The following is a 17,726-nucleotide window of genomic DNA, read 5'->3' as shown; positions in this document are numbered from 1 at the left end:
TAGCGGGACCACCAGTACAAGCGGCAACAGAGTGGATGACGAAACCAAGTGAAGTGTGAGTGGGCAGAAATGGGATGTAAAAAAGGTATGCGCACATCCCAAAAACAATTGCTGCGACTGCCGGGCGCACGTAGTTGAAGGCATGGAAAAAAAGAAGAAAATAGCCAGACCGTACTTGCTCCCTTACGGTGATTTATTTATTTACTGTGCTTAATTTATTTGCTGACATATACAAATAAGGGATATTACAGGAAGGGAGCTTGTACGGAGTGAGGATTTTTCTTCTCTTCTCTTAAGAAATGGAACGCAGCCTGCATGTAGATTTATGCCTATTAAGCTCCAAGAACTCAAGTTGACAACCCAACTCTTTGGGATAGATGAATGAGAATCTTCACAGACAACAGCAGAGGGAAACCACAGTGTCCCTCAAGTTCAGTTCACTTGATCAGTCAAAAAACACCGCACACCACGACCACTAGGTGTCACTAACACAATCCTTCATCAGAAATCACTATGGAGTTCTGGATGAGGCTGGACTGGTAGCAACATTCAAGAGGAGGGAAATAAAACTCGTGAAAAATAGTGAGGCCAAAATTTGGATACAGGACAAGAGATAAACTCAACTGAATAAATAACTTAATGTTCCCCTCTAGATGAATTAACTGAAAGTAAATATGCTCCAAGTAGGACTAAAACACGCTTTATGTGTGGTCAGTGAAGACCTAGGGGGCTGCAACTTAAGCAGTGTTATACCAACAAAGCTAACTGGCAGTGAGACAGGACATGGTTTGAACTGGCCTCTCTCACTCAAACACAGGAACACATCAGGGAGATCTTGGCTTGGCTTGCCTGGAGGCATAGTGAGATAATTGATAATGTGCTGACAGACGGGAGCATTTAAACCCTTTTGAGATGGTTTAGAAGACTATTCCATTTTCTTACAGAGGAAATACTAATGTAAGCTGAAAAATAAGACTTCTACTGAATTCTCTGCCACTGTTCTCATTGTCAGGAACATTTCAAAATAGAGTAGTTCAATTCACCAAACTGTATCAACGCATTGACACGCCACTTTTGATCCGTCCGTTAATCCGCACCATTAATCCGCACCATTAATTCCTTTTATGTTGGTGTAATTCATTGCTTGGCTCACAAATCAATCACTGAGCAGTGACTTTGATGTGCAAATAAGTTACTGAATGCAAATTTCTATGGCAAGTCTCTGGGGGTTAACACCACCGCTCAATCCAATATTAAAATACTGTATCATGTGTGTGACATGGCATGCTTCGAAAATAGTGACCAGAGAGATGGCACTCAAATGTACTGGCCCGTGCCTGTGACAGGTCCATCACGTGTGGGGTGGAAGATTCATGTGCTGCTTCACATCCCATATCTGTCTGCTGGTGCAGTTCACAAATCTCTGCCCTACTGGTAGCAATGCTCAGGGACTTTTCCATTTCACTACCAGGCAATGGCTGGTACAGGACACAATGCAGAAACTGGTCATATTACAGGGCACTTTCAGTGCCACTTGAGCCTGCTTTCTTTTTCAATAGATAAATAATTAAAATAGAAACATCATCCTGTAATGTTTTTTAGTTAGATTTAAACTGATGTGTAACCAATATTATAGCAGTTTACAATCAAAAGTAGGTCATGGGTATACAACACACCATTAGCACATTCGAGTAATCAGGATTATTGTGCTAGTCATTTAGTGCTGAGTGGATTTTACACCAAGCATCTACTGTCAAACACAACAACTACAGTGAAACTCATACGTTCTTCATACCATAAAAAACATGTGCCCTACAACAAGTGACTAGATGCAGTAAGCCCCTTGGCCTTGTGGCCAGTATTGAGGGCAGGGGGTGTGTGTGCATGTGTGTGGGTGTAGAGGGAGCTAGGGAGGGGAGACTGGGGTGCAGGATTCCTGAGCGATTTCACATCCCATGCCATAGCTGCCTTGCTGGTGCTGGTTTCCCAAATCTTTATCCCATGAGGAGTAGCTGTGGCCAGGGACTCCCCCTTGGCTTAATCCAGTCACAGCTGACAGAGGACCCAGTACGCACAAACTGTGTAATAAGACACTTCCATTGTCATGTGTCAAACTTGTTCCTCTTAGGGGAGGACAGGAGAGGAGAAGAGAGGAGAGAGAGGAGGTGACAGAGGTTGGAGAAGAACAGAAGGGAAGAGAAGAGGTGGGAACAGAAGAAAATAGAAGGGAAGAGAAGAGGTGGGAAGAGAAGAGGTGGGAAGAGAAGAGAAGAGGTGGGAAGAGAAGAGAAGAGGTGGGAAGAGAAGAGAAGAGGTGGGAAGAGAAGAGAAGAGGTGGGAAGAGAAGAGGTGAGAAGAGAAGAGGTGGGAAGAGAAGAGGAGAGAAGAGAAGAGGTGGGAAGAGAAGAGGTGGGAAGAGAAGAGGTGGGAAGAGAAGAGAAGAGAAGAGAAGAGAAGAGAAGAGAAGAGAAGAGAAGAGAAGAGAAGAGAAGAGAAGAGAAGAGAAGAGAAGAGAAGAGAAGAGAAGAGAAGAATCATCTGCTATAGACCACATCCGGCCGCTCTTAGACATTACGTGATGTGTTGTGATCATCGTCAGGACACACTGATGGGAATAACAAGATGTTAGGGAGAGCGTTTAAGTTTTAACGCATGGCAACACGCGGTGTTTACAAACAAACAGGCGCCTCGTCGGTTGCAACACTGGTCAGGAGCTGAGATGGAGGGGGGGACGTGACAAGAGTGAGGCCAGCAGACAGCTGCAATGACAGAAAAAGCCCCTTGACTTCATCCCCTACATGCTGTCCCTGCCGCTCTCTTGACATTGCTATACATTTAAGATGGTCGCTGCTTGTCATTTGTATTGTCTCATCTGTCCCATTCTGGATGACATTTGAGCAGAATGGGTTTCCTATTCACTCTCCAGTAGGTTTTGATGTTGTGAAATACAAGGAAATATTTTTTAAAAATATACGACAAAAACTAATATTGTGGGTACATAGAGAAAGCAAGTTTGACTGTTTTTTTTTCCTCTTAAAGACTTTCGTTTCTCAGAAACAAAATTTCAACGATGACCTAGAATCTCTTTTAGGTAATGCTATATCGAGACTATTTCAAGGGCATGTTTATGCTACTGATACAGTAATACGCAAACATATACACACATACACTCAACCACCCACCCCACCCCAGATCCCTTTCCCTCTCTACTCTAGCCCTAAAGGAGGGCGACTTGCTGAGCCAGGCCCCAGAGAGAGGGATGGTGGGGTGGGAGATGGTGGGGGTCGTCGGTTGCAACAGGACTCCAGAGATAGCATTCGTGGCCTGTCTATTCTCAGTGCTCTTCATCTCACTCTCCTCACGCCTAAAAATAGCCGACACTTCTCACCACCAGCCGTGGCCAGCGTTCAAGTCACGACTGGTGCAGCACGCTTTGAGAAAAAAAAGCTTGCTCGACTTGCTCGAAGACTAGCTGTAAAGGGCAAAAGGATTGTACAATGCATGACAAGCAATGAGAACAAAAAAGATAAGTGATCAACCATTTGTTTTGCTTTTGTTGGGGAATTAGCTAAATGAAAAAAAAACATTTGGTTTTATTATTCAAATGGTGTTTAATGGCCAGCTGGAAACGAATGACATTTAGACAAATAGTTCAATGGTGCCCTTTGCACTTCTCATTACACATTCACTACATTCACATCACAGCTTCTGCTGTGGAAGAAAAGGAAAGGAAAAGAAAACAAATCATCCCAAATATAAACAGACGACTTCCAGCCCATTAGACAGATGGGAGTGAACACGGTGATGGAAATTGGAAATACAAAAAAACCTGTTACAAAAAGCACATTTCAGCTACTACATTCCATATAATCTGTATAAAAATACTATCCAAAGCACCTTGGCAAGTCAAGTTGTTGGTGTTGGCACATCTCTACTCCACTATCTCCATTTGTAAATTCACTTTCAAAAAAACAAAGAAACAAAAAAATACTCCAAAAGCTAGAAAGTCCTTGAGTGGTAGCAACCCTACGTACAGTCACTCCTCATCCAACATCGCCTCACAAAAGCTAGAAAGTTCTTGTGTATTAGTAGTAAGTTAAGAGAAACTTAACTTAACATTCACATCTCGCCCTTACGATATCTACAAAGTCCTTGCGTAGTAGTAGTAAGTCTACATTCACTTCTCGTCCCACAACTCAAAAAAGCTACAAAAAGTCCTGGAGTAGTAGTATAGCCGTAGCAGTAGCCTAGCCTAGCAATACTACATTCACTCCTCCTCGTCCCCTTCCGCGTCTTCAAAGTCTTCGTCCTCCGGCCCAAAGTCCATCTTGCCTAGCAGGGTCTCCACCTGCTCTGTGTTGAGAGTGAAGTGGTCCATGCGCTCGAATCCCGGCTCGGGCCTCTCCTCGCTCAGCGAGCCCTTGGCTGCCTCCTTGGTCTGCGAGATGATCCCTTTGGAGGCTTGCAGGAACTCCGCGGCACCACTGTGCTCCAACAGCTGGACGGCCGAGTCAGTCAGCTCCGATCCAGCCTGTAGTCGGTCCCCGTAGCGCCCAGCTAGACCCCTCAGCGACGCCACCTTCTCGTCCTGCTCCTTGCCGATGCGGTCCAGCAGCGTGGCCTTGCGGTCCTCCAGCACGGCGTACAGACCGTCGAAGCGCTCGCCGAGGTTCTGCTTGGCCCGCTGCGAGTTGTCCTGCACGGCCGTGCACGCCTCCTCCATCTGGTTGAGCAGGGCCTGCAAGCGCCCGTTGCCGGCCACCAGCGCGTCGATGGCGTTGCTGAGCTCCGCCTTCTGGGCCTGGTAGACGCTGGCAAGCGGCGACACTTCGCAGTCCTTGTGCTGGCCGAACACCTTGCACATGGAGCAGGTGGGCACCTGGCAGGTGATGCAGTAGATGTTGATACGCTCCTCCTCGTGCTCCTGGCACATGGGTTCCTTGCCCGCCTTGGGCTTGGCGGTGGTCTCGGGCGCCGTGGTGCTGCTGCTGCTCTCACTTCCGCCGGTTCCTCCGCCCTCCTGCTGCTGCTTGTAGATGTCAATGATGTTCTCCACCAGCAGGTTGCGCTGCAGGCCGTGCACGCCGTGGCGGTCCAGCACCACCTCGAAGCGGCAGGTCGGGCAGCGGAAGACGCCGCCGGAGAAGCGGTACGGGTTGCGGGAGTCGTAGAGGTCGCTCGCGCAGCCGCGGCACAGGTTATGCTGGCAGGGCAGGATCACCACGGGCTTGGTGAACATGTCCAGGCAGATGGGGCAGCTCAGCTGCTTCTCCAGGCTCTCCATGGAGTTGGACATTAGCGAGATATCCATATTGCCAGGCTGTCTTGGGGGAAGGTGACTGACTGACCTTGTTGTCAAAGTTGTGCTGAAGGAGAGGAGATGAGGGTGAAGGGAAGGGATAGGAAGAACCAACCGTTGGTGTTTTTGTTAGTTGATATGGACAACCGTTATTTTGTCTTGACATACTTTGTACTTTCTCAATAACAAATATGAAAAATTGAATATGCCTTATATTTAGTTTGACCACACAAACGTGCGTAATTTTTCAAAAGTACACCAAAGAGTAAGCACTAAGCAGCAAAAACTTACATGTTTCACTCCACCAGTGGTGTGCTAGTCTGTCCAGTCTTGTGTGTTGCATTTGTCCTAGCAGGAGGCATGGGGGGCCCTGACTTTTTATACCACCCCACTCGCGGCCGACGACACCAGAGCCAGCCGGCCAATCCAGTCACACATTCCTCTGCGCTTGTTTTCAAGTCTGTTTTCGGAGAACGTGTCCCACCCCTGCCCCAACACTACACCACTCCACCACACCATAGCACCCACCACTGCCTACCACCCTCTCTTGCTCTCTCTCTCTTGCTCTCTCTCTCTCGCTCTCTCTCTCGCTCTCTCTCCCCGTCTCCCCGTCTCTCCCTGTCTCTCTCTGACACCCTAAAGTTTATAATAACTCCAGTCTGCACCGCCACCGCCACCACCCCCCACCTTCCACATGTCGTGTCACGCTTAGTGGCAGGTCACCCTCCGCTCACTCTCGCCCCCTGTGTGGTGGAAGTCACCCGATGGAAGGGGGGGTGGGGGGGGTGACATGAACAGCAGGGGGGTTTTAGGGAGAGAGCGCAAGAGCTGATAAACACATAACACATGTGATCTTGCTCTTGCAGGATGCCTTTCAACGAACACATGGACACATGGCTTGGCTCAAGCAGAGGCAAGTACTAACTTCATATACAGCCTGTTGCTCTGTCCAAGAAAATAAGCAAGTCGCAAAACTAAGTTCACATCTGTACATGAAAACTGTAAGCATTGTAACACTGTAATTCCATTATTCATTCTATATTCATTACAAAATACTTTATAATGTCTGATGAAAGAAGCACACCATCATTGTAGAAGTCTAATCCAAAGCAAAGTAATTTGCTCTATGAGAAAAGTTGGGGAGATTCATATTCATTTTGGTATATCCTCCCCCAACATCTTGCTTTGTAGCACTACTAAAATTTGAACTATGAATACATACAAATGTAATACATCAACATCAACAAGATGTTCTCACATTTGACATATTTGGGAGACTGACACAAGTTACACGATAGTAATGCCAAAATTATCTTCAAAAGCATAGCTACGGATGAAAAGAGCACATCCCGCTCAATCTTCAAACTTCAAATCTACACTGAAGCTGAAGCAGATGCGTCCACCACTGTAGGATCCCTTGTAAAGAATCTTGTAAAGGGCAGTCCATCACAGCCCGAGCTCTTGGAACTAAGGTATAAACATGGCATGGCCAGGCACAACAGTGGAGATTGGTTTACACACACATTGCAACAGTGACTCACTTAGTCCATCTGACTGCAATTGCAAACTGATTTTTTTTTTTCTTCGGCGAACAGACACAGCTGCTCTGCAGGTGGACTCGATGACCCAGGGGGTCCCAGACTTATAAAACACGACACGACTATCACATTACATCACCGGCCAAGTCGCTGAGTACAATTAATGATGTCTATCAACGGCTTAAGATTTGTCCCACGCCTGCACGCTTCGAAACATGAGGGGGGAGATGTCTGTTATGTGTTGTTTCCCCGGAAACCACATCAATCATCAGGAGCGAATGGTAGCTGTTCAAGGCACTTCCTCTCAGGGCACATATCAGTATCCCTCCTCCGGTTACTTCCTCTGGTCTTGTTTCTCGCCCAGGCTTGACGTAATGAGGTCTTCTCAAACCACAAAAAGGTGACAGGCCGAGGATGGAGGAGGTGGGCGCGAACCGAGGTACTGATGTAACTTGTACTGTCTGTTCACAACGTTCTTGATTCCTCCACCAGAGTTCCTCAAGTCCTTCTTTGCTTCTTCCAAGGAAGGAGGGGCGAGAGCGAGGCACACAAGGGTGGATGTGACGACGGGAGGAGGGATGTTGAGTTGCAGCCTCACTTCCACCATTTGACATCATTAACTCTGCACACTGTATACGAGACTTTGAAAATCTGACATTCATGTCAACCTGAATTATTAAAATTAGCAGGACATACGGGCCCGCTGATTCATCTCAAGCCATAGATTCTATACATCAAACCTCACATCCTGTTATGTAGCCAGTTTTATTACAGACTCCACAAATTACTCTGGGAGGGCCAAAATGTTCAACACACACAAACACACCGAAACCTAGCAACAGCCTCTCAGAACCCATTTAAAATGTGCATTTCATTTTACATCACTATTGGCTAAATTGGCTTCCACTACATTCTACATTGGTTTTGGTTGAACTCATTTATTCCACGTTTTATGGAGGGAGCAGTCAGGACCTATCCGTCTGATTTTATTTCCAAAGTGTCATGGCTGTACAAAACGAGGCCACATTATATTTATTATCATGGGTGTAACTACTATTAACCAAATGGTAGTCCACCAATCGTGCTGAATCACTATTTGATTGTGTAAAGTTATGGGGGGAAAAACATGCTCTCCTCTGTTCCAGTAGAAGTTTCGGGAACTTACCTGATGATGGTCATCTGACCAAAAACATTGAATTGAATAATCAAGTTTCTATGGCTGCAAAAATGGACTGTGTGTGTGTGTGTGTGTGTGTGTGTGTGTGTGTGTGTGTGTGTGTGTGTGTGTGTGTGTGTGTGTGTGTGTGTGTGTGTGTGTGTGTGTGTGTGTGTGTGTGTGTGTGTAAAATACTCAGACTAATAGATGCTGTGATTTAAAAAAAAACAATCAGTACAGATCCAGTATAGCACAGAACTGCTGCTGTAGCCAACCAAGTAGTGGGAAAGACATCAGACTCTTGAGCCTGGAACCTACAGCAACAGCAGCGGGCCTGGAGCCAGAGCAGGGGAAGAAAAAATACAGCAGTGGGGGGGTAGGGGGGTGGCCCCAGAGGGGTTCTAACTAACGCGACAGACAGACAGACAGACAGGAAGTGCGTAATGTAATGTGCAGCACGTACCTTGCAGGGCCTCCATGATGGGCGCAATGCTCTCAGTCCACTGGTATGCGGCGATGGCCGTGTAGATGCCTGGGAACTCCCTCTGCCAGATGTGCTGCCCCACTGCCCACACGGCCGCCAGCTCGGGGTTCGCCTATGGAGCAGAGGCAAGTCAGTCAGGTTACAGTGGAAGCCTTGAGGTTTGGAGGGTCCGCTGGCACACAAAAGCTGGAAGTTAATCTAGTTCCTCATAGTCAAGTTACAAACTAGCGCAGATATTTGGAGTTTGCCTGCACAAACGATAACAATCGTGTTACAGGCTAGCACAGAGGCTTTGGGGGTTTGGCTGCAGAACCAATTACTGGCAGGTTACGACAGATGAAAGTGAAGAGAAGTGGTCAAGAAATGGAGAGGTTTGACTGCCTGCTCAGGGGTTTGCTTACAGATGCAGAGACGTTACAGTGAAAGTGCTGAGTTTTGGGGTTCCCCTTGTACATGAAGAGGTTGAGGGGCTCGCCTGCGGAGACAATCAGTCAGGTTTCAGTGAAAGCGTTGAGGTTTTAGGTTCCCATCGGCACACGCAAGTCGCACTGTGGGGGTGGCAGTGGAAAGGCTCAGTTGGTTATGTGGAACCAGACTTAAGGTGTTTTTTTCCCCTTCCTACAATCCCAGTGGGGTCATAATCCTAAAGTTCAGGGCTTGACAGCAAACACAAACCAAATGGGGTGACAATGGAATTTCCTGGGGTTTGCTTGCGACACGTCGGCTCACTAGAAATGCTTAGGTGCTTAACCTGCACAAACAATTAATCATATAAAAAATACTGAGGTTTGGGGTTTCCCCCTATGCATGTAATCACAGCAGGGTGACAATGGGATTCATCTGCACATTAATGAGGTGACAGTGCAATGGCTCAGAGCTTGCTGCACACACGTCATCACAGTGGAAGGGCGGGTGGTGGTGGTGGGGGTGGAAGAGTTTGGCTGCCAGCTTTAAGACTACCTGTAGATCCCATCACAAGTCAGGTTACAGACGTTGCTGAGGTTTGGGGTCCCCCTAGCGCAGTGTTTCTCAAACTTTTTCAGACCGAGGGCCACTTTGTCCCCTCAGAATATGTTCAGGGTTAGGGTGAACTGAATTTGCTAATTTGACACTGCTAATTTCGATGCAGATCACTTATTTTCTTATCCACATTCACAAGCCTGTCTTACTGTAATGAAATGCTATGTCTAGCTTTGTAATAATGTTACAAATAAAGCTTACTCCTAGCTTGTCTTGGAAAAATAGGAATCCCCTCGCGGACCACCTGAGCTCTGTCACGGACCACTAGTGGTCCCCGGACCACACTTTGAGAATCACTGCCCTAGCAAAGTTTCAGGGAGCGATGTGGCTAAGGGGCCGTACCATATCCTGGAAGCCGGGTTTGAATCAAATCCCGGGTCATTTACTGATCCCTCCCGACCCCTCTCTAACCTCTCTCTGTCTTCTGTCCTTCGATCACTATTGTCTAAATGAAAATCGTAAAATCCCCCCAAAAAATGTCTTTCAAAAGAAATAAATAAAAAGATAAAGTTTGCGGATATACACAATCATACTGGGGTGACTGTGAAAAACTGTGTCTGTATGCGAACACAAATCATACGAGTCAACATACTAGAGCTACCCGCACACACAAGACTAGTGGGGCAACGGTATACAATGCTGTGTCGCTGGCCTGCACATGTAATCACATTGAGGCTACAGTGGAAAAGCTTGGTCTCCGTCTGCTGATACAATCACCATGGCAATGGAAATTTTCAGGGTTCACCTACTGTACAGAGCCACAATACAAGAGCTTGGGGTTCACCATACATGCAGTAACTCATGTACAAAATAAGGTTTGGGGTTCCCCTGGCATTCACAATCACAGATGCAGTAACAGAAGGGGATTGAGGTGCAATTCAAACTTGCATCCTTTCATATGGCCAGAGGAAATATGGGGAATTACATAACTTCACTTGCACCCTTGGTGTAGCCTGCACGCACCATCACAGCAGGTTGATAATGGGGTTGGTCTGGAAATGCAATCATATGAGGCAACAGAGGAATGGATTGCAGTTTGCCTGCACAGTGCAAACACTATGTCAGTCGGGGTGGGGGAGAGACAATGGAAAGCCTTGGCTTTCACCAGCAACCAAGATCAACAGGAGGTGACAATGCCAATAGCAGCTGGAAGGAGACTAGCGCTAAAACCTGTGCCAGTGACAGTCTATCATATATCTCACTGCAGAACAACTTATACCGTATTACATAAGTTTACAGCTTAAGTAAACTGCCAAAAAACTTGATTAAAATAAAAACATTCTGATAAATTAATTAAACGTTGAGGCTGGCTGACTATTTGTGTTATTAGTTACAAGATTAGTTGAAGGTGAAGATTGTGCACATCCCAGGAAAAGGTGCAGGACAGAGACTGTAGTTTCGGAGAGAGGTCCGCACACAAAAAAATCCTTTCTGATTTCTTTTATTATTTCAAGACTTCAACAGTCTTCATCAGATTCAAGATTAGATACCATGCCATTTCTATGGAACAAAATACATGAAAAAAACGGAGCTGCATTTAAAATGATCCATCATGACAGCATTGCATTCTGACGCTTGTTGACTTGTTTAAACTAAGCAGGGCTCATGTCCTTGTCCAGCGGCAGTTCCCTCGAGGTGACTGGTGACTTCTGGCGACATGTGAGGGTCTGCCAAGTGCCAGCACATCAAAACAAATGACGTCACCCATCCTCTTGTCGCCAGCATGTCACTCACAGGGTTTCATTCCTTCAACATCAGTATCTATTTAATGTCATACTGGATAAGATTCCGAATATACAGAAATAATAATGATAAAAGGTAAATATGAGCACACACTTGGCAAGACATCGCTCAATTGTAGTCTCCAACACATCAGCTATCCTCAAAACAATGTTATCCCCAAAACTTGGAAACGTACACTATACTAACTAAATAAAGTTTAACTCAACCCCCACACCACACACACAGACAAACACAACTATTTCATTACCTCGATATTTCCATTATGTCAAGATATCCCAAATCTCAAATACTCAGCGAGCGACACATGCTATTTGAATTACATTACATCAAGATATCCAGAAGACAGGAGACCCGAGAGAGAGAGAGAGAGAGAGAGAGAGAGAGAGAGAGAGAGAGAGAGAGAGAGAGAGAGAGAGAGAGAGAGAGAGAGAGAGAGAGCCAGGACTTGTAAACAGGTCGGTCATTAAGGACTGGATGGAGCTCCAATGGCTTTGGATGGAGCACCACCATGTGGCCACTACAGCTCTACAGTCCCCTTGCCTGGTTACTTACCACCAGACCTAATCACAAATGATCTGAACGATTGTGCAAGGCAGCAAGTTTCCCAGGGATCCCCCCCCCCCTCCTCCGCAGAAAATATTGTATATATACAGAGAGCCTGCGAAATCACTGGCAAACACATCTATATGTGGGACTGTGAATAACAATGAAAAATATTCAATTTTTTATTTTATTTTTGTTTATCTGATTTACTTGGTGTGTTCTAACTGTTGATTTTATACTGTTGTGCCACTTTTATTGTGATATGGATCCCCTGGGTCTGGAATAAAGAATTGAGTTGGAAAAAAAGAATTGGCAATGGGGGACTATCTACCATGATCTGGACATAACACAGATGTTATTTTGTCAGTCAAAACCACAACCAAGATCCAGCAACCTTAAAGGGGCATTTAAGGGGCAACCTTAAAGGAGAAAAGGCAGATAATGACTTTTTAGTGCTTGTGGATTTGTGACAACAATCCCCATAATGCACTGCAATGCTCAAGTTCCACAGGCCACACCCAGACAGCTCTGCCAGTGACTTACTGGAGAACCAATAAGTGCGATCGAGATAGACAGCAATGCATGCAGTTGCATGACGGTTAGATTTCCTGTCAAACTTCAAAATTTCGGTGATGTTGCGTTGACGAGGTGACATGTCACATGGTGTCAAACTAGGGCTAGGCGATATGGAAAAAAAACTATATCACGATATGGATTACTTTATATCACGATAACGATATATATCATGATATAGCACAATTACTTACGTTTTCAGTTATTTTCTTTATTTGCTCTTTATTTTTTTCATGTCGCAAAACAACCTTTCTTTAAAATGGATCTTTTTATTCTAATTTTTACAGTTACATGAACTTATAGTGTGTATTGTGAAAACATGAAATGGAATTAAATGATATTCAATTGTATAAAATTGATCAAATTACTATCACGATATAAACGATATAGGAGAAAGGTCATGATATACACTTTTATATCACGATAACGATATAGAGCGTCATATTACCCAGCCCTATGTCAAACTATCGCGGGATGAATGTGACTGCAGTCAGATCTTGCAACCTCTGCAGTTGCTTATCCCCTTCAACGCTCGTCTGCAGACCGCCTCCGAGGTAATGCACCCATGAACTGGTTGGTCAACAACTCACTCACTTGAGTATATGAGTCTTGTCTCACACCTCTACACAAGTTTGCGCAGGTCCCCACATCAGCTCCACCTCACTGCCTGTCCCCCCACTCCTCACACGTGGTGTGTTAGTAGAGCAAACTGGTGCGAGCTCATCGTCTCGTTCATATTTATGGCCGACTTTAAATGCGCTGTATTTAATAACACCCAAATCGTGACAACAAGTTCTCGCTCATGTGCTTCGTCAATGTTGGTCGACAGCAACAAAGTCGTATGGGGCTAATGCCAGTGATTTCAAAAGCACTGGTACACTGATCTGTGATAGGTCTGTTAGCGTATTAGGTCCAACCCCCTATGGGCGGGGTTGAAATGGTGGGAAAAAGGCTTGTAGTCTCAACAGAAATCCACGGCCGTGTCTCAAATGCCGCACTTGTGCACTTCGGGCACTGTTTTTCAGTGCCTAGGGCGCTCACGCTGAAAATTTCAGTTGAGCCAGTGCACTGAAAGTGCCAGGATGATCCCCTAACAATGGCGGAAAAATGCAGTGCTTTAATGATGGACACTGCACGTACTAAACGGTGGCCATGTTGACAATGACATGAAGGAAATGTGGCATTCAGTTCAGTAGAAGAGTTTGGTCAACAGTCTCTTAATTCTGTAAGTAATGTTGATGGGACACCAACCTTTTCATGCCAACCAAAGTATTGTATGTGTGATTGTTGTCCTTTGGGGTGAAGGACATGGAAATACAAGCACTAGACGCTGTGCATTGTAAACAGTAGCAAACTCATATTTTGGCGAGCTAATGCCATGCTCATCCATCACTTCCAGCGAGGGCACAGTGCTCAAATTTTTACACGACACTATGCACTAAAGACCTCAGTGCACTGTGTGCACTGTGCACTGTCAGTGCACTGACAAAAGTGCGTCATTACATCATTGTAGGAGGAAGTGTTAAGAGGTGAATACGGATTTCTCTTGTCTCAGGGGGAATTGAGAGTGTGTTGCACGACCATTCAAAAGTATGACTGGGTGTCTAGCAATGGAAAGCCTAATGCAAATGGGTGGAGTGTCCCTTTACCCCATTGATGCCTAAAGCACCTGCAAAAAATGCCTGCTGAATGCCTAAGCCCTTGTTGGAAAAGTTTCCCTCAGCCTATAAAAACCTAAATACCTCAGCCTCTGATGCACATAAGAAACATGAAATAAGTTGCATTTAAACCCATAAGACCCTCATCTTGCATTAGAATGTGTTCGTTCAGCTGTAACATACCCACATTTTTATGTAAAAAGCTAAAATCTCAAGAGCCTGAATGCAGCGTATATGTGTACATATACGAGTCATCGGGCTAAAATGAGTTCAATGATGGATCTTAATTTAACATCCTTAGCTAGCTAAAATACGTTTGTAGAATCTCCATGTTATGGTGAATGTGGTGTATGAAATGAAAGCACCATAGTTTATGAACACTTACAGTTTTAATAGCTTGAGGAATTCTCTTCCAAAGATATCTTGCATTGTTCCTGGTTATATAAAAAAAGAAAAGCCCATGTTAGATGCAAAGACAGCCATTTGAACTATTTATCTTCTGCACCGTTTCAAATATTCTTTAGCTACTTTGGACATTTTATTACTTGTGTATCTCATTCCCATCCCATTTATTATTTTATAGCATGTTAATAACATGTTAAGCTTCTGATATGTTCTGTAATGTGCACTACATCTGCAACGTAATTGCCCATACTGGGGACAAATAAAGCTAACTTCTATTCTAATGGCAGAAGTGTTGGACACTGTTGGCATGTTCCAGCTTACATGTCATTGTGCAGGAGATACAAAGCCAGTAGTTGGGAGTAGACTTGTGGGGTGGCGATTCCACCGGGGGCCTAAAAGAAGACAGACAACAGAAAACAGGCTTCGTCATCTGGTCAACATCAGTTGTCAGTCGGGCTGGAGTTCATCACAGGCCTGACACTGCTTCCCTATCAATAACACACACTGTGGCAGTACTAAGGTAGAGAAGGTGCCAGCAAGATGCTCAACATCATCAACATACATCATCAGGTCAATATCATCGGTTGGCAATGGCACAGTGCTACAGTTTACGGACAGGCAGGTGCTACCACAGCGATTCAGACTGACTGACTGACTGCTCAACACACACACACACACACACACACACACAGCCAGAGATATACCCAACGTGTTTCAGCTTAGCCTTATGTGAATGTTGCAATAGGCAGATTACATGTATTTTCACACAGTAAATAAATCTTAATGCGAAAACTGAATTGCTTACTTGAAGTTGACACACCACGCTAGCCGATGTGCCAAGTTTATCTAGTGGCAAATCATTCACAAAACACATAGCATGCTAACACAACACCGGTTCAAAATAAAAGCGGAATTCTAGGATCAACACACCATGCACGAGACAGCACGCGGTAAATTCGGAATCCAATTAAAGATATTAACTTTCCCATTGCATGTCAACTTCCTAATTATGTGCAAAGCATACCAGCGCACTTTTAACTTATTAGCAATCGCTAGCTAACATTAGCCTCTAATACAGCAACTGTCTGCTCTGTTCTTGTCGCTGTCTTCTGAAAAGCAGCAATGATTCTGATTAGATTTCTTACTACAATCACATACCTCCAACTCTTGCGTTTCGCACTGCTCCAGAAGCTTGTCAAAATTCTCCGACATCATGACTGCTGATGGCATTTTCACAATAAATGTGGCGAAATGGCTCTCGCCATTGATTTTGCTGTGGATCAGTCAGATGTATTATTCTGCTAATTCATACATCACATCTGCTATGTTCTAGTCATCGCCCCCATGTGGAACGGAGTGGAACTTGAACTTGGATGAAGCATAACCGTAACGAAGATGCACGAAGCACTGCGCGAGAGCCAGGCTATATATATATGAAGCATATATATAAAAATACAAGAAGTTGTATGGAAGGTGTGTTTAATTCAAATAATGTGTTCCTGCATTTTAGTTCCTGATAGGCCTACACACGCACGCACGCACACACAACACCTACACACACACACGCTCTCTCTTTCTCTCTCTCTCTCTCTCTCTCTCTCTCTCTCTCTCTCTCTCCTCATAAGAAAACAGGGGTCACAAATAGCATCAATTTTACAATGTATTACAAGGACAGAACGATTTAGAAAAAGTCTGGATATCATTTATGTAAGTCCTTTGGATGTTTTTTTTTTCCTGGGCCCAAACCTCTAATGCATGCATGCATGCATAAATCAGGGAGGACTCGTGCAGGTCATGGAATGGGCATGCCAGTTTGTGGGCTCGTTTTCAAAGTACCTCAACCTGGTGGGCATTCACCTTGTGGAAAAAGGGCAGCAACTCCCCTTTCGTTTCATCCCACACAGTTTGTGCACTGATATGGCTGGCTCTGCCAATGATTTTTCAGATGTGAAAAAAATGAGGCGTTTTCTCTGTTTCCGCTAGTGGTGTGTGCATTGGCACTGCCCTCAGGATTCGATTCAATTACAATTCGGGAGGTAGCGATTCAATTTGATTCGATTCGATTCGATTCGATTCTCCGATGCATTTCAATGCATTACATTTCTACTGAGAGCAAAGCTAATTTTTCATCAGTCATGATGAGGCAATAAGCAGTCAGATACTGAGCAACATTTTATTGACTGTTTTCTGTATCTTACAGTTTTCAATGCTAGTTTGAAGTGCTTTTATTAAATTTAACATTCATTTCCTCCGGAAATATCCACGAAAGTAATTAAAACTTGAAAAAATATAGGGGCCTACCGCATCGGTTATGGCACTTGCAGTATTGAATTGATTGCCCGCATTGCAATGCATTGCCGAATCGATTAGTGTTGACACCATTAGTTTCCACAGTCTTCAATATAGGTAGCTGTGTGCAGTGGGGTGAAAATACTAATAATTTATTGACTGGACATAATGCCAATGCCCAATGTCTGTAATGCTTTTAGGCCTACATACTATTATACTGACATACTGCATTATTACAGCAGTTTTAGGTAGTGAATGCAGAATTGCAGACACAATAAGAATACTGCATTACACAGTGCAATTTGTACACAAAAATGCTGCAGTTTATTTTCACGAGGGCAGGTGTATGTTTCAGCCTGGTGTTATTAACAAGACCATTGTTTACAGGGCACGAGTGCTGTTGTGTAAGTGTGTCTGGTCTGATATGCTTTATATGCCGTGTGTCATATTTCATGGATGAAAGTGAATCCCTTCACAGGTCAAGGTGAGGGCTGAATAGAGCAGGCTGCATTGTTTGCTATTTGCGCTCTGTGACTACCCACCACTAGCCTCGCGACGCCATCCTCTGTACTCCACCCAAAGATTTTGGCTCCGCACATCGTCTGGCAAAAGCCTTGAGCTCGGTTCTCTCAGTGTTTCGCCAATCAGCAAACAGTTGAGAATGGTGACGTAGAACTCACTCGCGAGCTCCGTTACTGATTGGTTAAGGTAACTATATTCACACTTTCCTTTTGTTATTTGTATGCTTTTGCGACGCGTTAACGTAACAGGCATGCTAATAAAGCACAATATGGGTTTGAGTTTGGAACTTCAATTAATTTAAATGATAGAGTAAGATCAGACCATCTCCCATCGTCCACGGAGACGGATTTCTCATGGCTTTTGCCAGACTGATTGACGGAGTCAACAGTCGGCTATTCGCCCAGGCTAACCCACCACATACAGTAAATTCAAAAGAGCAGGAAAAACAATGAATGTTAAAGTTGAATCTGTAAGTGAAGAGTTTATTTGCAAAACG

General features: G+C 44.8%; 2 protein-coding genes across 2 annotated transcripts in view; both read right to left on the bottom strand.

The window, feature by feature from the left end:
• Positions 1-15,736, bottom strand: part of cops8 (COP9 signalosome subunit 8) — a 20,686-nt gene extending 4,950 nt beyond the window's left edge. Inside the window, exons 1-4 of the mRNA XM_063213773.1 lie at positions 15,578-15,736; positions 14,741-14,811; positions 14,400-14,448; positions 8,457-8,589 (exon numbers count right to left, since the gene is read on the bottom strand). Coding sequence (XP_063069843.1) covers positions 8,457-8,589; positions 14,400-14,448; positions 14,741-14,811; positions 15,578-15,649 — 325 coding nt within the window. The 5' untranslated portion in view covers positions 15,650-15,736. The remainder of the gene's footprint in view (positions 1-8,456; positions 8,590-14,399; positions 14,449-14,740; positions 14,812-15,577) is intronic.
• Positions 3,581-5,768, bottom strand: trim63b (tripartite motif containing 63b). The gene is made up of 2 exons (XM_063213772.1): positions 5,591-5,768; positions 3,581-5,366 (listed from the first exon to the last, which is right to left on the bottom strand). The coding sequence occupies exon 2, from the start codon at positions 5,309-5,311 to the stop codon at positions 4,268-4,270; it is 1,044 nt and encodes a 347-aa protein (XP_063069842.1). The 5' UTR covers positions 5,312-5,366; positions 5,591-5,768; the 3' UTR covers positions 3,581-4,267.
• Positions 15,737-17,726: the final 1,990 nt, after the last annotated feature.

This window comes from Engraulis encrasicolus, chromosome 13, assembly GCF_034702125.1.
Source record: "Engraulis encrasicolus isolate BLACKSEA-1 chromosome 13, IST_EnEncr_1.0, whole genome shotgun sequence".
NCBI classification, from domain to species: Eukaryota; Metazoa; Chordata; class Actinopteri; order Clupeiformes; family Engraulidae; genus Engraulis; species Engraulis encrasicolus.
Note: the sequence above shows the minus strand (reverse complement) of the source record. Positions and strands in the feature narration are given on the sequence as shown.

What these genes read in the sequence shown, in the direction of transcription:
- trim63b (XM_063213772.1), bottom strand. Translation starts at nt 5,311, where the DNA reads ATGGATATCTCGCTAATGTCCAACTCCATGGAGAGCCTGGAGAAGCAG.